The sequence below is a fragment of the Marmota monax genome, unplaced genomic scaffold (assembly GCF_021218885.2).
Source record: "Marmota monax isolate L192 unplaced genomic scaffold, Marmota_monax_Labrador192_F-V1.1 WCK01_AAM20220418_F8-fsc00062, whole genome shotgun sequence".
Lineage (NCBI taxonomy): Eukaryota > Metazoa > Chordata > Mammalia > Rodentia > Sciuridae > Marmota > Marmota monax.
Genome location: NW_026695221.1, coordinates 10,697,948 through 10,722,697, shown reverse-complemented (window position 1 = coordinate 10,722,697; position 24,750 = coordinate 10,697,948). Strand labels below are relative to the sequence as shown.

At 45.3% G+C, this 24,750-nt stretch overlaps 2 protein-coding genes across 8 annotated transcripts in view; one reads left to right on the top strand and one right to left on the bottom strand.

Moving 5' to 3' along the window:
- Window positions 1-21,804, top strand: part of Slc37a2 (solute carrier family 37 member 2) — a 36,916-nt gene extending 15,112 nt beyond the window's left edge. For 2 of the 5 annotated variants that reach the window (XM_058575232.1, XM_058575233.1), the window contains exons 5-19: window positions 793-928; window positions 1,353-1,429; window positions 2,253-2,419; window positions 3,451-3,488; window positions 3,782-3,922; window positions 4,243-4,333; window positions 5,905-5,967; window positions 6,299-6,384; window positions 6,866-6,914; window positions 7,082-7,155; window positions 7,424-7,502; window positions 7,629-7,726; window positions 7,963-8,027; window positions 8,239-8,295; window positions 9,746-13,095. In XM_058575232.1, coding sequence (XP_058431215.1) covers window positions 793-928; window positions 1,353-1,429; window positions 2,253-2,419; window positions 3,451-3,488; window positions 3,782-3,922; window positions 4,243-4,333; window positions 5,905-5,967; window positions 6,299-6,384; window positions 6,866-6,914; window positions 7,082-7,155; window positions 7,424-7,502; window positions 7,629-7,726; window positions 7,963-8,027; window positions 8,239-8,269 — 1,195 coding nt within the window. In that variant the 3' untranslated portion in view covers window positions 8,270-8,295; window positions 9,746-13,095. Of the gene's footprint in view, window positions 1-792; window positions 929-1,352; window positions 1,430-2,252; window positions 2,420-3,450; window positions 3,489-3,781; window positions 3,923-4,242; window positions 4,334-5,904; window positions 5,968-6,298; window positions 6,385-6,865; window positions 6,915-7,081; window positions 7,156-7,423; window positions 7,503-7,628; window positions 7,727-7,962; window positions 8,028-8,238; window positions 8,296-9,745; window positions 13,096-20,220; window positions 20,372-21,185 lie in introns of those variants that run through there. The other 3 variants (XR_009225752.1, XR_009225751.1, XM_046432681.2) reach the window with 3 other exon arrangements.
- Window positions 1-24,750, bottom strand: part of Tmem218 (transmembrane protein 218) — a 67,139-nt gene that overhangs the window by 26,765 nt on the left and 15,624 nt on the right. For 2 of the 3 annotated variants that reach the window (XM_046432683.2, XM_046432684.2), the window contains exons 4-5: window positions 22,582-22,692; window positions 21,649-21,751 (exon numbers count right to left, since the gene is read on the bottom strand). In XM_046432683.2, the coding sequence (XP_046288639.1) occupies window positions 21,649-21,751; window positions 22,582-22,691 (213 nt within the window). In that variant the 5' untranslated portion in view covers window position 22,692. Of the gene's footprint in view, window positions 1-16,276; window positions 17,754-21,648; window positions 21,752-22,581; window positions 22,693-24,750 lie in introns of those variants that run through there. The other variant, XM_046432685.2, reaches the window with a different exon arrangement.

The following is a 24,750-nucleotide window of genomic DNA, read 5'->3' as shown; positions in this document are numbered from 1 at the left end:
ATTAAAAAGGTAGAATGGTGGGCCTCAGAGACTGAATGTGAGAGGTGGGAAGTGAGGAGAGGCAGAGCCTCCTGTGGCTCCCTGGTCTGTCTTGAGCAGCCAGGTGGGTTGGTGGTGCACTTCTCTCAGATCAGAGATCAGGCCAAGGACCTGAGTGGTGAAAGGAGGAAGAGGAATTCAGTTCAAGTGTAGAATTTCTAATGTTTTGAGGACATCCAAGTAAAGATGTCCAGAAGGTGTCTGGATATGATCCTATAACTCTGAGGACCAGATCAGGACTGAAGATACACAGTTGGAACTATTGAGCATATAGGTGAGAGTTAAAACGTAAAAGTGATGCAAGAGATTGCTCCCACAGGGAAATCATTGACAAGGAATGGCCAGCCACAGGGGAAGGAGATGAGCAACAGTGCCTTCACTGTATGGCCAGCAGTGTCAAATAAAGCAGAAGGGGTTGACTGGGTATTTGGCACATGCCTGTAATCCCAGCTACTTGAGATGGCTGAAGCAAGAGGATTGTAAATTCAAGGCTAGCCTTTTTTATTTTATCTCAAAATAAAATAAAATAGGACTGGGGATGTAGCTCAGTGAGAGAGCACACTGGGTTCAATTCCCCATATTGGGGGGGAAAAAAAAGGCAGGAGTCCAGGAAGTGGGGGCTGAGGTCAGCCTTGACATGTGACAGCACAGAGGTCATTGGTGTAAACTTTCAGTGGCTTGGGGTTAGGGGAGAAATGAAGTGGTAGTGGACATAAAGGATATTGACCATAAATCTAACTACTTCTTCTCCAGTGGAATTTTTGGGGAGCGGCTCCCCCTCCGTTATTACCTTTCAGCTGGAATGCTGCTCAGTGGCCTTTTCACCTCCCTCTTTGGCCTGGGATATTTCTGGAATATCCATGTACTCTGGTACTTTGTGCTCATCCAGGTACGAATCTCCATCTTGTCCTTGGGTCTTTATTCCAATCACTAAAAGGACCCCAGAGGCCACTGTCCTTCCCATCTGTCCCCAGGTCACAACAGATGGAGACCTGGACTCCCTGCTCCCAGTTCAGTTCCCTCCATCACACTGTACACCCAACAGCCATGAATTATTAGCTCAGTAAATCTGCCCTGAACACAGCACTGAGATCCCTTCAGAAGGCATGAGAGGCTTGGTCTCTGCTAAGTCTTGAGCTAGAGGAGAAATCAGCTCATGACATTGGGGTGTGGGTGGACAGGCATGTGAGGGAAGGGCAAGGTTTGTAGTGTAGGGTGTGGAGGGCCCCTCAGCGTCACATTGAACTTCCTCCACCCAGGGCTGTGGAGCATGGCCCAGGCTTGTTCTCACCCTCCATCCTCTCTCCCTACAGATCTGTAATGGACTTGTCCAGACCACAGGCTGGCCCTCAGTGGTGGCTTGTGTCGGCAACTGGTTCGGGAAAGGGAAGTGAGTATGACGAAGGAGGAGGGTGGGAAGGACCTTGAGGGCTGGGACTACTGAGATGATTACTCACGGCCCTCTGGTGTAAACTCAGGGGAAAGAGTAGAGAGTGCCTCCTCCAGTTGGTTGATGTCCACAGGCTGAGACACAAATGTTTCCATGGGAGCAGTGCTATTTTTGTCGTCCATGAGGATTTAACCCATAGTTAAGGCAACCTTAGTTATACTTTTTCTCAAAAAGAATGAATTTCCATTTTGAAAGAAGACACAAAGAGGCCTTTAAAATTGGTGTAAACTTTTTGCTATCTTGAAAAAAAAGAAGAAAGAAAAAGAAAAAGTTGCCTTTGAGCAAGATTTCTCACCCTCAGAGCTATTGATATTTTGGTCATTGGGTGCTTATTAGACAGTGCTTAGTGCATGCTTGGCAACTTCCCACTAGGTACCAGGAGCAAACCCTGAATTATGACACCCTCAAATTTCTAGATGTTACCAGAAGGGGGGGCACAATTGCTCCCCAGTTGAGGACCTCTGCTTTAGAGTAAGATTATGGTGCAGCAAAAGGGAAGAAAGAGTTGGGGCTCCACACTCTCTGTGTGGTGAGAGCTCTCACCTGTGCTTGCTCAGGGTGCTGGCAAAGAGGGGTGGAGCCCAGACCAGTTGCCTGCTTGGCGACAGCCCAGCCCTCCCCCTCCTCACTGACTGTGTCTCTGGGGTTTTGCAAGTCTAGGAAGCTTGGGCACCTCCTAGAGGCTGTGGGCAGCCAGACTTACAATCTTGGCCAGGGTCATTACTTTCTCTACACTTCTTCCCTTTCCTTCCCTCCCCTGCAGGCGGGGGTTCATCATGGGCATCTGGAATTCCCATACATCTGTGGGCAACATCCTGGGCTCCCTGATCGCCGGCATCTGGGTGAACCAAGAGTGGGGTCTGTCATTTATTGTTCCTGGTGTCATCACAGCTATCATGGGCATTATCACCTTCCTCTTCCTCATTGAATGTGAGTGGACCCCACAGACCCCACTAGTGAGCCTCCCAGTTCTCTGTTTCTGGGAGAAGGCAGTCGATACACTGGAAAGATTGCTGGGCATGGGTTGGAGGATCAGCTGTGTGTTGCTGAGACTCAGTTTTCTCATTTGCAAAATAATAATAATATCTACTCCCTGGAATGTCTGAAGGATTAAAGAAGTTACAATGTAGTTAAAATGTCTGCTTTTTCTGGGCATAGTGGTGTATGCCTGTAATCCCAGCAATTTGGGAGGCTGAGAATCACAAGTTCAAGGTCAGTCTCAGCAATTTACTGAAATCCTCAGCAATTTAGCAAGACCCTGTCTCAAAATAATTAAAAAGGGTTGAGGATGTAGCTTGGTGCTAAAGTGCCCCTTCGTTCAATACCCACTACCACACACAAAAAGAGCTTGGCCTGTAGCAGCCCAGTCAACACTGGTTGGCTCTGAGGGGTGTGGGAAGGGGCAGGTGTGGTTGAAGGGCCATGCTCACAGAACCTAGTCTCTTTCATTTGGTACATTTGACTGTTGTCTTCCCCAGTTTCTTTTCTTTTTTTTGAGAGGGGAAGGGGAGGTACAAGGGATTGAACCCAGGGGCAATTGACCACTGAACCCCATCCCCAGCCCTATTTTGTATTTTATTTAGAGACAGGGTCTCACTGAGTTGTTTAGCATCTCACTTTTGCTGAGGCTGGCTTTGAACTCACCATCCTCCTGCCTCAGTCTCCTGAGCCACTGGGGTTACAAATTTGTACCACTGTGCCTGGTGTTTTCCCCATTTTCTGACATCTTGTGAGGCCTTGTGAGTTGGCAAGACTGGGTTTATAGCCACTTTGTAGTCCAAGAGGCAGTAGTGACATGGTAATTAGGAGAGCCAGGCCTAGAAAACTGGCCTCCTGAACCCCAGTGCCCATTCCGTCATGGAGGGGAGACCACACAGGAGATGGTATAGCCAGCTTCCTGTACCAGCTGTAAAGTGAAAGCTGGCCTGTAGGAAGCTTCTTAGAAGATTTTTTTTTTCCAGACCCAGAAGATGTGGACTGTGCCCCTCCACAGCACCACGTGAGTGTGACCCCTCCCAGCTCTATCCCTGCCTTCCCTCCCCATGATCCGGGCTGGACCAAGGAAGATCTGGGAGTTGGAGGAGGGAGTTGTGCCCCTCCCCCGCTGCCACTGACTTCACAGACCCAGTATTAGGCCATTGGACTAACTGGCTAAAAATCCAGTGGGCCTGGCAGAGTCAGTCCTATCCAAGAAAGAGATGCACACCTCCTCCTGTTCACCTGGGCCACGCTCTAGCTGGGTAAGGGGGTATATGGACCAGCTTGCAGTGAGGGCTCTTCTCTTCTGCACAGGATGGGTCAGACAAGGACCAGGACAACCCTGAGGACCCTGAAAACAGTCCCTACACTAATAGGGAGAGCAGCCAGGAGACCATGACCAGCTGCTCCAAGGAGCCTGTGGCCATCAGCTTCCTGGGGGCACTCAAAATCCCGGTGAGAAGTTTGTGGAATGAAGGGAGAGAGGGATTTTCTAGATTTTTCCACTGGATATCAGAATATCGGATGGGGGATGACTAATGATTTCCAGAATTTCCTTATGAGAGAGGTGGAGGGGCAGTAGTGGGCTTGGGGAGGGCGGTCTGGGAGACTTGACACAGCATGGAGCAGCAGGCGTGTTGCTTCCTTTGGGATTAGGTGTGGGTGTGAGTTTGTTTTGTGGAAGGTGATAAACAGTCCCAGGGTAGTGCTGAGCCACCACCAGATGGAGGATCTCTTGGACCCTATTCCATCGTGACCTTCTTTATGCTCCCCAGGGTGTGATCGAGTTCTCTTTCTGTCTGCTCTTCGCCAAGCTGGTCAGTTACACCTTCCTCTACTGGCTGCCACTTTACATCTTCAATGTGGGTAAGTCCAAGGGACAGAAGGGCTAAGAGCAAGAGATCTCCAAGGAGAGCAAGGCTACTTCTGGTGGGGGAGGAAGCCACTGCGGCACTGTGTGAGACTCCAGTGTGCTGAGCTTCAACTAGGGCATGAGGAGATTTATTTAATTTTTTGTTTAAGTGGGAAGCTCTGTACATTATACCTAGACCCTGAGTCCAGCTGAGTTCACCCTGACTCCAAAGATCTGTTCTACCATCCTCCCTTGTCTTCTTCAGCCTGAGAGTAAGAAAAACACCCCACTCCAGGCTGCTTGGCTCACAGGTGGGTGGAGCTGGGTGCTGGAAAGGTCTACCATGAGTGCTTCCCCAGCCCAAAGAAGAGGCCTGCTGCTGGCAGTAACCACAGGGCCCTTCTTCTTCTTCTTCTTTTTTTTTAGTTTTGATGGGCCTTTATTTTGTTTATTTATTTATATTCGGAGCTGAGAATTGAACCCAGTGCCTCACACATGCCAGACAAGCACTCTACCACTGAGCCACAACCTGGCCCCAAGGGCCCTTCTTCTATGGGTTTTATGCCTTTGTATTGAGTTTTGCTGGTCTGCTTTTGGGGAGCTGCCCCACGTCATGGGATACTTTTCCCTTCCCCTGCTCAGGGATGTACAGATGAAGAGAGATCACTTGTGATATTGAAAAAGAGTGTTTGATATCCCCTTGACCTGGGCCTCTGCTTTTCCTTGAGCGGGGGTCTCTATCTAGCATGCTTCACCTTCCCAGACCCTGGGAGCCTCAAAACTCTACCTCTCACTCAGGACCTCTCACCCAAGGCTGCTCGACTCCCTCAGCCCTGGGGAGGGACGATGTTGCCCACAAATGTTGCCACATTTGTGCTTGCTCTGAATAGGAGTCCTTGTGGATTAGTCATGGCCAGATCTCAAGCTGCGTCTTGCCCTTTAGCTCTACATTAGGGGCCCCTCTTGGTAATACTGGTAGAGTTCTGGGGCAGTTTTGTGGACACTGTGACTCTTTGTTTTAAGGCCTTGGCTCTGACTTCAGAATATGAGTCAACATTGGGGGAGGGCTACAAGTCAAGCTTCTGGACATTCCTTTTTCTAAGCCTAGAACCAAGGCCTGGGCCCAAGTTCCCCATTTCCCTGCAAGTCTTCTTCTCGTTCTTTGCATTAGTAGAGCTCTAAGGTGGCTGGGAAGGGCACTTAGTGGAACCTGCTGTTAGGTCAGGAGTGGAACAGGGCGAGTGGCTGATTGGGCTGAGGCTCAGTGAGAGTGACTGCACTCCGGGGGAAAGATGGCTCTTGGGGTAGGGTTCTAAGGACCCAGATCCCAGCTTTGTGAGACAAGGTCTATTCTAAGAGGTTAAAGTCATCCTCCAGGGGAGAAGGGCAGTGCAGGACTGGAAACCAGAAAGACTAAGTCCCAAACTGCTGCAAAGCCACTCTGCAGCCCTGGCAAATCACTGTGCCATGGGCTCTCAGCTGGAAGATGGGGCTGGATCAGGGCCCTGTAGGGATTATTCTGCAGCACGCAGAATGCTTGCCCTGAACCTCTGGGTGTCTGACCATGTATTTGTGTTTTCTAAAGCTCACTTTGGTGCCAAGGAGGCTGGGGATCTGTCTACGCTCTTTGATGTTGGTGGCATCATAGGTGAGGCCCTGACCTGCTCTACCAGTAGGCTTCCCTGATTCTCCTTAGGGGTAAGGAAAGAAGAAATAGGTCCAATGGGCTGTGCCTGGGCAGGTGGCTCTAGAGAATGGTCTTCTCTGCTCCTGCAGGGCTGGATAGGCCTAAGAAAGATGGCTTGTGTGGTTTCTCATAGTAATGGGTGCCAGGGAGGGATGTGGAGGGAGACGCTCTGCTGGTCCTTGATGTCAGGTGCAGGCCAAAGCTGAGTAGGGCAATGGGGGGAAGCTGGGCAGCAGGCAAGGGGATGGCGTCCTCCTATCGGAGGGCAGTGTTTGAGTGTTGTGTCTTCCAGGTGGCATCATGGCAGGGCTCATCTCTGACTACACCAACGGCAGAGCCACCACTTGCTGCATCATGCTGATCTTGGCTGCCCCCATGGTGCGTATAACCTCAAGGGCCAAGTGCCTATGAGCAGATGTCACAGGCCTCTGACCTTTGTGCCCATCTCTACATTTATGCATACAGCTATCTCTTGTACATGTGAGTGTACTCCCTGTGCACACCTGGGAGGAGGAGAAGTGAGGGTCAGAAGAATAAGGCCCCTGGGAAAGAGACCAGGACTGGGAATTTTGGAAAGGGATTAGTGATTATTTGACCTTGGTAGAGAAGAAGGAGACTAGCTACAAAACTTCTTGACCAAGAAAAAGGAAAGAGATTGAGGTTAAATAGGAGAGAAGGCTTTTTAGGAAAAAAGTCATGTTTTAAATCTTCTATCCCTGGGTTGCTTAAAGACCTGAGAAGTCTGGGTGTGAGAGGGAGGAGGAATAAGGTGACATCTGGTGTTCCAGATCAGGAAAGGGCTGTTCTAGCCCATCCAGGGGAACCTGGATGTGACTCTGCCTCGCTCCTCCTCTCACAGATGTTCCTGTACAATTACATTGGCCAGAATGGGATTGTCAGCTCCATAGGTGAGTGGGCAGTGCAAGTTCTGTTAGGCCACAGAAAAGTCCCTGCTTTGGGAGCCCAATGATGCTGGTGTGGGGGTATGAAGGGTAAGAGCTAGGAGGCCTGAGACCTCGAGGTGTCATCTACTTTGGGACTCACTTCTAACTGCACCATTTCTGCTGCTGTCCAGTGATGCTGATTATTTGCGGGATGCTGGTCAATGGTCCTTATGCACTTATCACCACAGCAGTCTCTGCTGATCTGGTAAGCAGGCCACCCCCAACCCAGTGCACCAAGGACCACTCTGGGGACTTGATCAGGGCTTCTCTCTCCATGGCCACTTTCCCATATCCCTTTTCCCATCTCCTTTCCTACAGGGACAAGACCCTTAAAGTCCTTGAGAACCCACCACAGATCCCTTTCCTCAACATCCAAGCCCTAGTCACTACACTCCCAAGTGAGCCTCCCCCTGTCCTGGTCCTACTCAGTGCTGCTACTTAGCTCAGTCCTTCCACTCTGCTTCTCTCCTCAGGGCACTCACAAGAGCCTGAAGGGCAATGCTAAGGCCCTCTCCACTGTCTCAGCCATCATCGATGGCACGGGCTCCATAGGTCTGTGATGTTAATTTGGCTTTTGGCAGCTGGACCAAGCCCTGTCTTGGACAGACTGCTTGTTGGATTACCCTCAGGTGGACAGGGAAGGTGTGGCCCACTTCTCATGAGGCTATGCTTTGATAGGTGCTGCTCTGGGGCCCCTGCTGGCTGGACTCATTTCCCCCACAGGCTGGAACAATGTCTTCTACATGCTCATCTCTGCTGACATCCTGGCCTGCTTGGTAAGCATTGTTGGGATACACCAAGGGGTATCAGAAGGGGATTTTTTGTCTCCGCAGGTTGGAACCCTGTACTGGGGGTTCTAGGGCAACAAGAACAGCAGTTCTTTGATCATAACTACTTTGCAAATGGGGGTGACTCCTTTCTCTGCTGCCAATGCATTGGTCAACTGACCCTGGGAGCTATGTACTGATGCTCACGGTGCCCCCCTTCCCTCTGTGCCTTGGACTCCCCACAGTTGCTCTGTCGGTTGGTGTACAAAGAGATCCTGGCTTGGAAGTCATCCCTGAGCAAAGGCAGAGGGTGAGTCCTCCTAACAGTGGAAGCCCCACTTCTCCCGACCTCATTCTTTAGGCAACCCACCTGGTGCTCAGTTACTCTACACCCATTCTGAGGCTAGACCAGCCCAGACCTCAAGGACCCTGAGCCAGCCCCTCTCTGAAGTGCTGTGTGAACCCCTGCCCCACCCCAGACCCACTAACCTGTCCTCTGTTGTCCCCGTGTGTCTCTGTAGCTCTAGTCTGGCCCTAACCCATCCGCGATAGTATTTTCCTCAAGTCCCACAACTTTTGTGAGTATTTTCTTCAAGTCTGCGATTAATGTGCCACTATAACATGGGCTGCATGCAAATCCTCTCCCTTCCAATGTGATTTTTTTTTCTGACTTTCTCTTTTTTCTTGGGAGCCAGGTCCAGAGATAACCTGGACAGAGCATGGTGCTTGGGAAATGTTTCCCAAGGGGTCTGAGATGCTACCGAGGATGGCAGCCTCTTCCCTGAGGGACAGCATTAGGGGCATCCTCTAGGACAGAGGGGGCAGAGATGGGAAATCATTTTCCTTCTGAACTTAGGCCTATCCACATGTGCTTCCTGAAGTTCAGAAACAAAGGTCATCTGGTCCCTCTGTCCAGGGTGTGCAGAAAAAAGCAACTACCAATCAGAGGCTCTGAAACAAAATTTGAATCAATCGTCCGTTGGTAACCTGGTGTGCTGTCTGCCTGGTGTCCGGTGGTGGTGGTTGTAGGGGTGGCAGGAATAGGTTAGTGGCTGAAGCAGGGGCTGGTCAGAGGCTGACACTGTCTGCTGGTGCTGGTGGTTGGACAACTTTCCTGTGGCCTTTTTGGCTCTCCTTCTGAGCAGGGGCCTCTTGCTCATGAGGAGCTGGTTGGAGCCTGGACCAGGGTTGGATATGAGGAAGAGCCCCCTGGGGTCATGGTAACCCACACAGTATCCTGGAAACATTTCTGGGAAACACTTCTGCTTTAGAAAGGCATCACACAAGGAGAAAAACTGAGAGCAGGAAGCAAACTACAGTTTGCAGGAAGCATTCACAGGGTTTGTCCTGCTCTGGAGGAGGGGAGCAGGGAGTTAGATAGCTTGATTTAGCTCCTTCCACCTGTATTCCTTAGGCCAGGTTTGAGGAGGGAAAAGGGGAAAGAAGGAATATTTAGTGAGCATTGCTGTGTGCCTGAAATGGAGTTGAGCTTTAGATATAGTAGCTCACCTCTCAACCATATCAAAACAGGTAGTATCATTTAGAATGAGGACCCAGTTCTGGAACAACCTAAGAAGGACCCAGAAATGTAGGGGTTTGTTTTGTGCACTGCTGCCTTTCCAAGCTAGTCCTTCTCCATGGAAGGCATGTGTGGATGTATAATAATTTACTGGAGTGGAGAGAACACTGGGCTGGGACTGTTGAATCCCTGGACAGTCCTGCATTCTCTGCTCACTCTGCTCACTCTAAGATTGTGGGTACTCCTTCAGATTTCCTGAATCCTTATGCAAAAATGGGGATGCTTATCTCTAAATACAGGCAAGGATGACCTGAGGTTGAGGCAAGATGAGATCTGTGATATTGCTCTGTAAAGCTGTCAAATGTGGCATAAACATTGTGAGGTTTTCTCCATATTATTCCCTGCTCTAGAGGTAAAAGGGAGCCCTAATTCCAGGAACAGAGATGAAAGGCAGGAGCTTATTAAGTTGTATCTCACTTTCTCTTCCATTTTCACTTTTCTTCATACAGGTATAAAGAAATATGAAGCCTCGATTGGAAAAGAAGTGTGGAGGGTCCCTGTTGGGTCCCCAAAGCACTCCACATGGGCAAGACAATGGAAATTTCTACTGACAGGTGAGGCAAAGCCTCCTGATCCAACACCAGCCGACCTAGCCCAACCCATGAAGCTGCTAAGGGTACAGAAAATTCTCTGTGGGAAGGGACTGCCAAGCCAAGGACATAAAAGGCTCAAGGACTGAGCTCTGAGAGCTGCAAGCAGAAGGGATGGGATCAGAGCAGGAGGGAAGGACATGCAGACTACTTCTTATTCAGATTCCATGACTGAAGGCAAAGACTATAGGACCAAGGCCTGGAAAAGGTGTCTCTTCTTCGCATGTTCAATTCTCATTTCTGTAATCACCCAGTTCCTGTAGGAGTCATCTCTCCTGTTTCATAGGTGCCCAGCCTCTCTTTGTCTCTTTGTCCACAAATCAGTCTTCTCTGTGTATTTCCCCAAGTTGGGTCCTCTTATTCTACCCCCATTTGATCCTGTTGATAACGTCTTAGGCCATTTTGATTAAAGCTTATGGCTGTTCTTCCAGGGCCAAGACTATGGTAGGGCAAGAGAGCTGCCTCAGTAAGGGGGCACTTACTCTTGGGCTTGTGTGTGTGCCCATCCTGACAGCTGAATGCCTCTTTGCCTCACCCTGGTCCTTAGCCCTTGATGATGCCTCAGTGGACAATGATATCAGTGTCAGTGTTATGGGAATTGATGGGGTGAGGCACAACTGAGAATCCTAGCATGTGTGGTACACGCTTTGAGAATGAATGCCAGTGGATACTGAGTGTGTACTACACACCAGCTCTATCATAGGAATGAAGTAGACAATGCACAGTTGAAAAGGATTCTCACCACTAGCACAAGTACCAGGATGACAAGAAATGAGGGTGCTGCTGGTTCTTTTGAGCAGCTGCTAACATGCTGTTGCTTGGAGCTGTCAGCAGCCCCCTTCTATCCAGTGTTCTGATGTGCCTGCTTCTACACCAGGTCCTGGGTGTGACATGCCAGGCTGACTCCTGGCATTTTCGACTGACTTCTATAGCTACCCATCAGTACTAATATAGATTTCCTTTGCCAGCTGTGCTGTGCTAATCCTTGACAGGTCCTGGCCCAGCAGCAGCAAGCAGGGTTCACAGGGTTTGTTGAACTAGGGTCCCAGGAGCACACATTTGGTGTGCATTCATGGAGGGCATGCTAATGACATTGATGACTTGCGGAACATGCTGGAAGCCTCCAGCCTCATAGAAGATACAGCCATTGTATTTACTGGGATACTGGGTGGGCTGGTGCAGTACCCTGGATACACAGGTTAAAATAAGTTGTGTTTGCTACAGTGGTAACACCTAGGGGAGTCTCATGTGCTTGATACACACTTTGGCTCTGGAAGGAGTCAGTCAGAGATCTCTAAGTCTTCAGAGCCTACAGGGGCAGGACCTATGATATATGGCTTTATGTTCAGAATTTATGATTACTTCTCACAAGACCGGAAAGATTTATCTGACTTTAACACCTAGGAGGGATAGGCTTAAGGAGAAGCTGTGTTACTTTTAAGAGCCACTAGATGGTGATACAATCCTGTGGTAGAGTCCAGCGTGGGCAGGTGTTGCGGCCCTGCTTCCTGGAAAGGAGAGTGCAGAGGTTTCCTTACTGGCCCTCTCTGCTGGGGATGATGGTCAGGGGAGAAGGTGTGGCTCTTCTGGAGGTCTTCTCTTCCCTACCTTCACTGTTAACTAGCTTTACACCTATTTCCTTTTCTAGAAAATGGTAATAACATTCCCTACCTCATAGGAGTGGTGTGGAAAGGAGATCATGCCCTTAAGGAACTTGTCTCATCAGGGATAATATAAGGGATATGAATAGGCTTATAAATGACACAAGCCTCCCGCTGCCACTTGCAGCATTTTATCACCTCTGCTCTCATCCATCCTCTTCCCCAATCTGCTGCATAGCACTGGTGTCTGTCATAAATGGATGCCATGCTGCTCTACTAAGACTAAACTCCCACAGGACAAAGGAGTGAAGAAAGAAAATGGCAGCCCACCTGTCACGTTTCTAAGCTTGTCCCTTCCTGCCCACCTCTCACTATTTGCAGCAACTGAATCAGTTGAGCATCTGCCTGTTTAGCCAACAACTCTTAAGGCGATCTGAAGGGAGACTCCAGCACTAGGATCTCTGGGAAATGAACAAGACATATCAGCTCCTCTCAGCAGATAAGTCTGGCAGTGGAGAGAAGCAAGAAACACTGTGGGGCTCAGAGCATGGCCTTGGAAATGAGGGCTTGGGCTGTGGCTGGGCAGTTGGGGAAAGCTCCAAAAGCTGGGGGTTCCACAGTGCTGAGATCTGCCCCTTGGCACTCACCATCTAGGGCCAGGCTGCCCGCCCTCCTCAGCTCTGGGCATTGACTGTTCACTAGAGGCCTGGTACCTGCCTTCTCTCTGGGCCTCTGCACTCACACGGGGCTAATGCAGGAGCATTACGTTAATTAGTTATTCATTTAATTTAACTTCACATTTGGTCTCAATTAAGCTTAAAATGTTCTTCCTCGTAGATGCTACAATAGCACTTGTAATTAAAAAGCAATAATTCTTTGCGTTTCTCCTTTAGAGATCCATTGGGAGGTTGGCTAGTGTGTGTGGGACTAGTGTTGGTGGAAGGGTATTGGGGGAGGAGGAGGTAAGAAGCAATGGAAAGAAAGGGAAAGAAGCTCTCAATAGAGCTTAGCATTATGAAGCTACCATGAAGACTAGTAATTGGGAGGAGAAACTCAACATGCCATGGGGATCTGGGATTGAGGTGTAGAGAGTGGGTGCAGAGAACCCTAGGAAGTGGATAAAACAACAGACCTTGCACATAAGGTTGTGGGAATGAAGAGAGGGCCAATGGAGCGTAGGAGACATTCCTGATAGCTGGAAGATGGGACCATATATTCCATAGTAGGTAGATAGAATGTGTTCCCTCCCCACAAGAGATGTCTGTAACCTAATTCCCAAAACCAGTAAATATGTCACTTTACCTGACAGATGTGATAAAAATTGTGGAGGCACTACCCCACCTTGCTAGGTGGGCCCATGTAACCACAGGGCTCCTTATAAATCAGAGAGAGAAGCAGGAGTGTCAGCTGGAAGATGTTATCCTGCTGGCTTTGAAGACTGAGAAAGCATCCAATGGCCAGGGAATGTGGGCAACTTAGAGAAGCTGGAAAAGGCAGGGGAATGTATTTCCCCCTAGAGTCTCCAAAGTCTTGTCTTTAGCTCCATGAAACGCATTTCTGACTTCTAACCTCCAAAACCATAATATAATAAATTTGTACTATTTTAAATCATTGAGTTTGTGATAATCTGTCACAGCTGCAGCAGGAAACTAATAAAGATTCTTTATAAAATTGAAGATGATCAATTTAAAGACAGGAAGACAAAAGAAATCCCCAGCTTTGCTGGGGTTGTGGCTCAGCGGTAGAGCGCTCGCCTAGCACATTCAAGGCCCTGGGTTCAATCCTCAGAACCACATAAAAAATAAATAAATAAAATAAAGGTATTGTGTCCAACTACAACTAAAAAAATAAATATTAAAAAGAAAAGAAATCTCCAGCTTAAAAACAAGCAGAGGGCTTGGCTATGTAACATTTACGCACAGTGTCCTTCATCTACTAGCTGCTCAGTTGTTTAGTATTTCTGAGCGAGGAGGAAGCCTCAGCATAATAGAGTGAGACATTCCCAAAATGCAAGGTTGACCAGTGAAGTTGTCTCTGAGGTCCCATGTGTCTTTTAACTGCTCTGCCCCAGACTGTTGCCCAACTCCTAAGGTTCTGGATTTTCCACCACACTCAGCTGCTTTTCCTTGGTGTTTTTATCAAGCAGATTTGCATTGCCTGACCCTGGTTCCTTTTCCTGTTCTCATTTTATGGAGCAACATAGCATAATAGGAAGGAGTTAAAAATTTAAACACTAAGTCAAACTGCCTGACTTCAAATCCTGATTCCTGGTTACTCCTGAGTGATCTTGAGCCAACTCCCTCACCAGTCTGTGCCTGTTCCCCACCTGTGAAATGGGGACATTTAAGAGGACCTACTCATAGGGCTGATACATGATGACATAAGTTAGTACTTACAATGCACTTAGAAAAATGCCTAGCACATTTACTAATCTAATAAAAAATGTGATTTCAGCATGTCAAATGCACTTATTTCCAAGATTTGGGATGGATCTAGAGATTAAAGGTTGAACTCTATGAATTATAAAATCCCTTCCAGTCCTGAATTTTTATGCTCCTATGAGGATAATCAACACTTTTCCAGATTTGTTTCCATATGGTTCTGATTCTCACATCTGGAAATTTGTTTCTATGCAACAACAGCCAAACACTTAAAGACTTAAGCCAAGGAGTTAAAATAAAATGTTTGTTATTTATACTATCAATGTTAATTAGCATTCATTAATGGAACTTTTAACCTTTGGACATGATTTAGGGAAATGGCAGGTACAGATAACTATAGTATCAACCAGTGTAAAAATAAGGAGTTGTTTGAAAGCCAAAAATGATCTTTAAAATGAGAAATGAATTGTTAGGAACCCAGTGGGAGGTTGGGCTAGTGTGTCAAGTTTGAGTGCCGCTACTAACTAGCTGCGAAACGTTTAAAATCCTTTTTCCTCTTTGCCTGTTTCTCATCTGTAAAGTAACAGCAACAGGTTCTTTACAGATTGAAAATAAAATACAAATGCTTCACTATAGCAGCAATGAAGTAGAGTGATAGCAAAGTCAATGTCTTAAAGAACAAAAAGAAATGGATTACTTTGTTAGAATTAAAACATTTAAAAATAACTGGAATACCTCCATCCTGAGATCAAGTTAGGAAAACAGCCCAAACACCTCAGAGCTGGTGCTTTGATTGAATTACTCCACCAGGACCACTACTTTATGCCCAACAGGCGTTGGATCAGTGTTGACCAATGGCAATATGTGTGGTATGTGTGAAGGAATGGTTGTGCCTAGTCCCTGAACAGCAATACAGTACTGCTCATGCAGTCTTAACATTAAATATCTGATACCCTGTATCAAAAGAGTGCTAGCTTTACTTCCATTTTTATAAGGGACAAGTTTAAGGAACTTAAGTAATTACCCAGTGTGTTTTGCTGGCTTGAGAAACTTCTAAAACATAACACACAGCGCCACCTAATGGAATGAACAAACATCTCTACTGTAAGAGCACAGTGGTGTCATGGACAATATGGAAACAAGTGCATTTGAATGCGGAAATCAGAATTTTTTAGATTAGTAAATGTGTTAGGCATTTTTCTAAGTGCACTGTAAGTACTAACTTATGTCATCATGTATCAGCCCTATGAGTAGGTCCTCTTAAATGTCCCCATTTCACAGGTGGGGAACAGGCACAGACTGATGAGGCTCAAGATCATTCAGGGGGGCTGGGGATGTGGCTCAAGCGGTAGTGCGCTCGCCTGGCATGCGTGCGGCCCGGGTTCGATCCTCAGCACCACATACAAAGATGTTGTGTCCGCCGAAAACTGAAAAATAAATATTAAAAAATTCTCTCTCTCTCTCTCTCCCTCCCTCTCTCACTCTATCTTTAAAAAAAAAAAAAAAAAAAAAAAAGATCATTCAGGAATAACCAGGAATCGGGATTTGAAGTCAGGCAGTTTGATTTAGTGTTTAAACTCTTAACTTGTCAGGATTCAATTCTGAAAGGCTATGAAATAACCTGTTTTCTCTCCCTTACCACCTTCCAAACAGTGGGGAATCACTGCAATCTCTGAACAGAGACCAGAACAGCATAACCTGCCCTAAGGCCACTGATCAGAGACCGGTTAATGAGCACTAAAAATGATTTCTTTTCGTATTTAAGGGATGAGCTCTGAGCCCTGCTTCCAGGAGGCCATGGATATAAGAGGTGCCATATGAGACACTGATGATAGGGGCACCCCAATGCTAAAGTCTGAAATTCATTGTGTGCTCTCAGCCTTCCACTTCTGGGACTAAACCTGTGGTGGTTTTTTATTTTGTTTTGTTTTTAGGGTTAGACATGAATACCTTGGGTATGCAGCGAGAAAGTAATGTATCATTCATCTCACCATAGCTGGCAATTACAGACTACAGAAGGCAGGCCTAGCTGAAATACACTTTGCACAAAGTGTGTGTGTGTGTGTGTGTGTGTACACACACACACACAAAGAGAAGGTGGCAAATGGAGGAGTCAATGTTCCTCTTGTGTGGGCTTGACTTTGCTGCAAACAGGCCTAGGAGTCTGCCACACCTGGGTTTGCACACTGGATGTTGTATGAAGCTCAAATGAGTCAGTTAATCTCTTTAAGCTTCAGATTTTTTTTTTCTACTTTAAAATGGGGATGGCTGGGCATGGTAATGCATGCCTGTAATTCTAGTAACTCTGGAAGCTGAGGAGGGAGGATCACAAGTTCAAGGCCAGTCTCAGCAATTTAGTAAGAACCTGTCTTAAAATAAAATTAAAAAGAAAGAATTGGAGACGTAGCTCAGTGGTAGAACACCCCTGGATTCAAACCCCAGTACAACAACAACAACAAAAAGTGGGGGGTGATGATGACAGATTGTTGTAAAACTTAAATAAACTTCAAAGGTATTAGCAGACTACTGGCATATAACACATACCTAATCAATCTTTCCAACTTGTTCTCTTGGGTCTTCATTTTAAGCCAGAAGACCATTTTCTAAACAGATCTAGGGTGTCAGGATGACACTTCCTAAAGTGACCCTCCATTTAGGCACAAATTTTACTTGGTCAGGGAGATCAGGCACGTATAAAGTTATAATCTAATGCTGATAATATATGTTCCTGATTAGGGTTGAAGAAAGAGTTACAAAGATGGGGAGAGAGTACCACAACCTAAAATGGTCCGTTAAGATAATGTAAAAGCACACAGAGGGACCATATCCTGGAAAAGAACCTACAGATATATGGCAGGAGTACAGTCTACCAACATTTTCCTACCTGTCCTCTAATTTCCAAACAAGTTTGAAATATAAAAATACTACCTTACAGATTGAAAATAAAATACAAATGCTTCACTACATGGCTAAGAGTTTGAAGTGAAAGTCAGCCCCTTGGTGGTTGTTTATTGCTTTATTAGAGCAGAGGAAAGTAATACCCATTGCTTTTATAGGCTTCTGTGAAATTATATGCATAGGGTGGTCAATAACCAACATCTAAATTAGTCTTCCAAATTATCACATTAAAGTAACCTCTGTGTTTAAGTGCTTTTACTTTGCAAATAACTACAACTTTTTTTTCTTTTTTGGTATTGGGAACTGAACCCAGGAACACTCTATCACTGAGTTATACTCCCAGCCTTTTCTTGAAAATTTTTGAGACAGGGTCTCACTAAGTTGCTCAGGTGGGCCTCAAGCTTGCAATTCTCCTGCTTCAGCATCTTGAGTAGCTGGGATTACATGTGTCACCACACCCAGCTATGATAATAATTTATAACTAAGAATTTCACATATTATCAAAAAGGGCTCATCCTTCCCCCCAAGTCCACTTATAAATAGCATGACTGAAAATCTACTCTAAGATGATTATTACTATTTCCCTTTCAAAACAGATGAAATTCCTAAGTGCAGGTACTAAGAAGACAGTAGCAGCCCTCCTAAAACGGTGAGAATTGATGCCCATGGGGACAATTTTGCAACCCTGTTTCTGGGAGCCAGAGCTCAAGAGATTTGTCTTAGTGATGAATATATATTCCTCTGCCTTCAAATAGGAAGACTGTCAAAATAAGGCTCTGAAGTCCCTGTTGCTCATCAATGTCATAAAAATGGAGCAGAGGAGAACAGGGTCTTGGTTTTCCCCAACAATGCTCAATAGGACCGCAGTGGTTTGGCATAGATTGGTTCCAGGATATGATGAGTTAGAACCAAGAAGAGACCTCCAAGGAAGACAGCGCTGAGGAAAGCCAGCAGGACATAGCGCCCAATGAAAAAGGCATCCACAATCTGGAGAAAGAAAACACCAAAGTGAAATTATTACCCTTCAGCATCCTGGCTGTGTTGATCCAAAATCTATAGTAAGTTCATCAGCAGTTGTTCATTCATATTTGTAACTGAGTTCCCTCTATAAATAGATCATTGGAACCAGTTATCCCAAAGAGTTAATGAGAAGTTAGCTTGGTCTAGAAAGAGTCATTTTTTTGTTGTTGTTGTTAAAACATATTTTATTATGGAGAATTTGGAACTTATATTAAAATACAATAGTATAAAATTTTGGTGTAGAGCTGGGGCTGTAGCTCAGTGGCAGAACACTTGCCTAGCACATGTTAGACACTGGGTTTGATCCTAAGTATCATATAAAAAGAAACAAATAAAACTAAGGCATTCTGTCCATCTACAACTACAAAACAAAACAAAACAAAAAAACATGGTGTATACACCATGTTTTTATATATATATATATGATCCAGCCATCAACCTACTGCTTTCAGAGGGGTTCGTTTTCAAATAAAAAGGTGACTCTTCAAAGTTTTCATCAGATGAGTTCTGAACCCTAACATTTAGTTTCTCAGAGGAGAAGGCAAATGGTCATTTGCCTAAGATAAAACATTAAGAAGATAAGTAACTTGCTCCATCATACATTTGGCTCCCTGGTAACCTGACATACCTGAGGCCCCAATTCTTTCTTTCTTATTCTGCTTTCCTTTTTCTTCTTTTCTTTTGTGGTACTGGGGATTGAACCAAGGGTCTCGCCAATGCTACCAGTCCTTGAGGCCCCAGTGTTCCTGGTCTTTGTTGACAAAAATCTGTAACTGCTGGGTGTGGTGGCACACACCTATAAATCCCAGCTACTCAGGAGACTGAGGCAGGAGGACTGCAAGTATGAGTGTGGACTGTCTCAAAATTTTTAAAAAGGTGGGGGCATTTGGGGCTGTAGGTGAAGTGCTTGCCTAGCATGCTGGAGGTCCTGGATTCAGTCCTCAATACTAAAAGAATAAAAATAAAATAGCTATAACCGATGTTGGCTCTATTCACTGGTGTTCTACGTACTACCAGAGCCCCAATTTTCCCAGAGCCAAATGGCGGTACTTGAATTTAGGCAGAAAAAGACCTATTTAATGTATAGATTTTATGACAGCAGTGATTGACTTCACAGAAGCCTTGAAAACTCATATCTAGGAGAGAACCCAAAATATCCAAGCAGTGATTGCCATAGGCAAAAAAAAAAAAAAAAAAAAAATGGTCTGAAGATGTCCACATCCCAATCCCTAGAAGCTTTGAATATGTTAGATTACATGGCAAAGGAGAATTGAGGTTACTAACCAAATGAACTTGAAAACAGGGTTATCTGCATTACCCAGGTGGGCCCAATGTCACCACAAGGGCCCTTGAAAGTTAGAGGGGGAAGCAGGAAAGAGGGTCAGGGAAAGAGGTGTGAGGATGGAAGCAATGTCAGAGAGATGTTTACTGTTGGCTTTGAAGATAGAGGAAGAAGCTGGTGCAGTGGCACATGCCTGTATCTCAGGAGGCTGAAACAGGAGGATCACAAGTTCAAAGCCAGCCTCAGCAAAACTCAGTGAGACCTTGTCTCTAAATAAAATACAAAAAAAACAGAGCTGGAATATGGCTCAGTGGTTGATGCCCTGAGTTCAATCCCCAGGACACCCCCCCCCAAAAAAAAAAAAGGTAAAGGAAGGAGGCCACCAGCTAAGGGCCAGAGGAAACCTCCAGAAGCAGGAAAAGGCCAGAAAATAGACTGTCCCCTAAAATCTCTAAAAAGAAATGCAGCCCTGCTGAACCCTGGATTTTATTTAGCCCAGTGAGACTGATTTTGGACTTCTAACCTACAGAACTGTAAGATGATAAATTTATGTTGTGAGCTCCTATGGTTATAGTAGCTTGTTACAGCAGCAATAGGAAACTAATACAGTGCTGATATTCAAAGCACCTGTCAAAATCCAAGCTCTGGTGTGATTGCTGAGATCCAAAGACACCAAAAAGAAGAAGACTCAGACACCCCAGCTACTCCAGAGATTACCCCAACAGTCAACTTATAACAAAGGTCAGTTTGATAAAACAGCTTTAACATAACTTTGACCTTGGCTCTGTTACTGAACAAGTCTCTTGCGGGCTACATATTTGCTCGTTCGACTGTTTCACTTTTTAATTAGCCAATTAGCAGGCCTTGGGTGCAGAAGGCCCAGGCCATGTATTATTGATACAGTATTGAGCTTGGCTGCTGCAGGGGCCAGCTCTCAAGACCTGAAAATGAGAACTCCATTCTGCTGGCTATGCTGACAAACACATTTTGCTCAAACCCCATTCTCTCCTGAGTCTGAAACTCATATGACAGAAAAGAGAGAGACTGATTTCAACAGTGTTTACTCTATTGCCTTCTTCTAATAGTCACTTCTGTAGCGACACAGAAATCTTTTTTTTTTTTTTAAGAATTTTTTTAATATTTATTTTTTAGTTCTTGGCGGACACAACATCTTTGTATGTGGTGCTGAGGATCGAACCCGGGCCGCATGCATGCCAGGCGAGCATGCTACCACTTGAGCCACATCCCCAGCCCCAACGACACAGAAATCTTATCACTCTCTCCTCTAAGTAAGGACACTGAGGTAAGAATTTACCCCTGGCTCACACACACAGTACTTCTACCTTCAGAGTGGTTTCCAAATGTAAACAAAAGACCTGGAATTAATGAAAATAATTCCTTGAATTTGTGTGGTAATATTCCCTTGGAGTTTTTGAAACTAATTTCCTTCCTTTTGTCAAGGTTTAATTCTATATAAGATTGGAAGTATGTGTTCACTATAGTCCAAAAGTCTGTGTACTGTTGTTTAATATCAAATTGGTAACCTGTGTATTCTCTGGGCTGGCCCCTGATATTCTGCTGAATCCCAACAATGAAGATTTTGAAGGTAGACCTCAGCTTGAATCTTTGCTCTGCTTCTTAATGTATATGTATGAATTTGGGCAAGTTACCTTAACCTCTACAGCTCCTGTGTCCTCACCTATAAAATGAGGACAGTAATAGTACCTACTTTGTACTAGTTAGGTTGGCCTGAAGTTTAAATGAGACAGTATAAACATGCTTACATAGGACCTAGCACACAGTAATCCTTTAATAAATGTTAGCTATTATCATCATTACTGTTTAAAAATTAAAATAGAGGTTGAGAAAAAAGAAGCTATTAGGAAGAAGCAATGGAACAAATGAAGTCAATAACCTTATCAGGTTCCTATGGGGTTTGAGACCAGTTGTGCATGGTTAAACCAGCACCCCATTCATTCAGGAATGGGTGAGATCTCCAGCAAAGAAGTATAGAGATGTGATAAGAATCCATTTACAGAGGTGGAAGCTGGCATATGTAGACCAATGAAATTGTTAGTATTGAATTCATTTATATCTTCCATTTCTGCTTTCCACAGAAATGTTCCTCTTTCCCCACTTCTCTATGGAAATGATTCTCTCCACATTATGGAAATGGAAATTCATGTTGCTCAGCACCCTGATGGTACTACATCAATTTCAACCCAAGATATGAGGATGTGAGCCAAGGCTACCAGAAACGGGACCTCACTTTGGGAGCAGGACTACTCCCATTTCTAACTCTTTTCTCTTTCTCTGTCCCCACAGTAGGAGGTGGCCTTACAACACAATGTTGTTCAACTTGATGCAAGTTGGAGAAGAGAACATCTCAGGCAAACCTCTGCCTAGAAGTGTTACAGATGGAATTCAGAAGATTCTTTTCCTGAGTGAAGGCGTAGAGGGTCTTAAAATTCCCTCCGAGCTTTCCCATCATTGCCTGAACACTGCAATTCTAACACATCTCAGGTCACAGGGCAGGATGATGGTTTGGACCAGAGGACAAAATGAAACCAACAGCTTTACCTTCGTTTCGACCTCTGGGGCTGGAAATTCACTGGCTCGGGGAAAAAGTAATAGAACAGACGTGATGATCACAGCACCAAGGAATACAAAAATGACAGAGAACCTGGGACCAAAAAGAGAAAGTATTAAAAGCACCGTTTACAGTTTTTTCTTTTATGAGGCCCAGACTGGCCTTTCCTTGGGGTCAATATTCTATGTTTCAGTCCCTTAACAGAGTCCAGAGACCTGCTGTCCACAACCAGCCTCTATCCCAAAGTCTTTCTTCCTAGACAGGTACCAGCTGTATGCATTCCCCTTTATTCTGGGAAATTCCTAACAGCGGGAATTCATAGTTTTCATTTGTGCTTTTGCATGAAGTCATTAAGAAAACACAACAAAGCAGTCCCTCCCCATTCCCACTTAGGATACTTTAGCAAATTCTTAATTCTCTGCTTCCTATTGACACTAAAATGGAGTGTCCAGAGTGGAACTCTATTTTCAGGTTCCGTTAGTAGCCTAACTCTGTTCCAAGTCAATGCCAGGTGCAGAAGGCCAGTTAAATCCACTGAAGGCTTCTTTCATTTCCCTGGGTCCAGGCCTAGAGCCTTAGAGACTGGACCAAGCAAGTGCCATAAATCTGAACAATTAAGAAAAACTCCCACGTTCAACCTCAAGAGATTCAATAGGCAGTGAAAGCAGATTTTCTTGTCATCTCTTGTCTTCCCTGATCTCCTCCATAGTAAGAACTGAAAAATACACTTCCCTTCTCCTCCCACCTCTGCCTCAGAGCATAAATAACATAGTTAGTGCTTATAATAAGAGGTTAAAATGCAACTCATTCAAACTGCCAGTAATTACAAAAATGATCTTCTGAATTCTAAATGTTTAATGAGCGTCAGCGATTTTGCCTCTAATTCTTTTACCTAGGACTCCCAGCTGGAAAGAATGCCTTACCTAGCTATCCCGGAGGCTCTGGATAACAGCACACACAGCAGCAGCACCAACACCCAGAGCAGGGCTAAGATGAACACGCCAGCACCCACTCCTAGCACCGTGCCAGCCATCCTGGGGAGGAAGACATCATCAGGCTGCACTCTGTCTGGGACCCCTACCCACACCCACTTCTGGAATTTAGACAAATACAGAAAGCCTGACCTCATTATGGGGAAGTTTTTGATGATTGGTGTGTAGGATCACTCACTACAGGTCTTTAATTTTCAAGAATGTCCAGTTCCAGAGTCCCTTAATGGGAACTAGAAATTTAGAACCCAAAGACTTTCTTTATGGCAGAGACTGAGAGATGGCTTTCTGCTCCATGTGTGTAATTTTAAATTTGGTCTCTGAATTCTACTTTAACTTCTTCCCCAAGCCACAGTAGAACACTAAACTCTCCCTTGCTGTAATATCCTAACTAAGGTCTGTTAAAGGCACAAGGGCCTGGGAGTTCCAGGGCCAAAGCAGAAGTTGAACTCTTAGGTTAAAATCATGGGATGAACTTTGACTCACCAGGCGATCACGAGACAGAAATTTCCACTCTACTGTTGAGTGCTTATTTGCAAAAGGAAGAAAATTTCCAGTCCTTAAAGAACCACCACCATCACTACTTCTGAACATTTACTATGTGATAAGTACTTTACAAATGTATCTCATTTAATCATGGCAATAAGCTTTGGAGGAAGGTATTATATGTCTTATGTCTCAGAAGGAGTCAGTGCAGTATAACTGGAAAGGGGGATGTGCTGTTTTGCTAATTAGTGCCTTACAACAAGAGAAATTCATTCTCTCACTGTTCTTGAGATGAAAAGTAAAAAATAAAGGCATCAATAAGTCCACAATCCTAATAAAGGATTTAGAGGAGGATCCTTCCAGGCCTCTTCCAGCTTCTGGTGGCTCCACATGTTGCTTGGCTTGTGACTCACAACTCTAGTCTCTGTTCCTGTCTTCAAGTGGCCTTCTCTGTCTCTTGTCTTCTTCTGGCTACTCATTATAAGGGCATCTTCACTGAACTTCAGGTCCACTCAAGTAGTCTAGTATGATTTTATCATAGCTCCTTAACTTAATTACATCTACAAAAACACTTTAGTCAAATAGGTTCACATTCATATATTTTAGGGGTTAGGCTGTGGACATAACTTTGGGGGGCTACCAATCAACCCACTACAGGTCAACACCATACTACCATACTTGCCCTGATTTTCTTTCCAGTATCAGAGACAAGTCTTAAGCAACAGATTCTTCCTTAGCTTGCTGGTTTTCTTTACCTGATATTTAAATGTCACAAAAATTTATCTATGAGAGGTTTTATTAAAAAGTTATTGGAAAAGAAGCTCTAAGCATGAACTACTTTTAAAACACAGTAATTCAATCAACATTCATGATGTCCCTACCATGTAAAGCACCATTCTACAAGCTGGGGATGACAAAGGTAGATGAGAAATCTCTCCCAGCAGAAGCTTTAGGTCTACTGGAGAATACCATCACATAAACAACTGTTCATGTTACATTCTGTTAAGCAGCAAAGTGCAGCAGGAACTGGGATATTGAGAAGGGTTACAAAGGAGGGACCTTGCACAGGAACTCTCTGGAAAGAATCAGTGAGGCAAGATGAGGAGTAAGGGGACAGGCCTCTCTAACCTCACTGGGGAGCATTATGCCCCTCCCAGGCACCTCATGGATGTTGTCCCAACTACTCCAGCAAGCCAGTGTTTCCCCATCTCGATGTCTTTGTACTTGGCTATTTCTAAAGCCTGTAATTAACCCTCAATCCCCAACAATCCCTCTACTATTTGTAGGGCTAGACTCTCTTCATGGTTCCCATCTTGGCTTCTTCAGAGAAGGAATAGCACTTCCTCTGAGAGGTCTTCCCCGACTACCCTGTCTAAAGTAATCCTCCCAAGCAGTGATTTTTCCATCTCTCTAGTTCCTTCAGAGTACTTGTCATTAATTGTAGTTAATTTTTTCTCTATGTGGGGAGGTGCTGGGGATTGAACCCATACTGAGCCACATTCTTGGCCCTTTTTATTTTGAGACAGGGTCTTACTAAGTTGTTGAGGCTGGCTTTGAACTCACAATCTTCCTGTCCCAGCCTCCAGTCACTGGGATTACAGGCATGTACCACTCCAC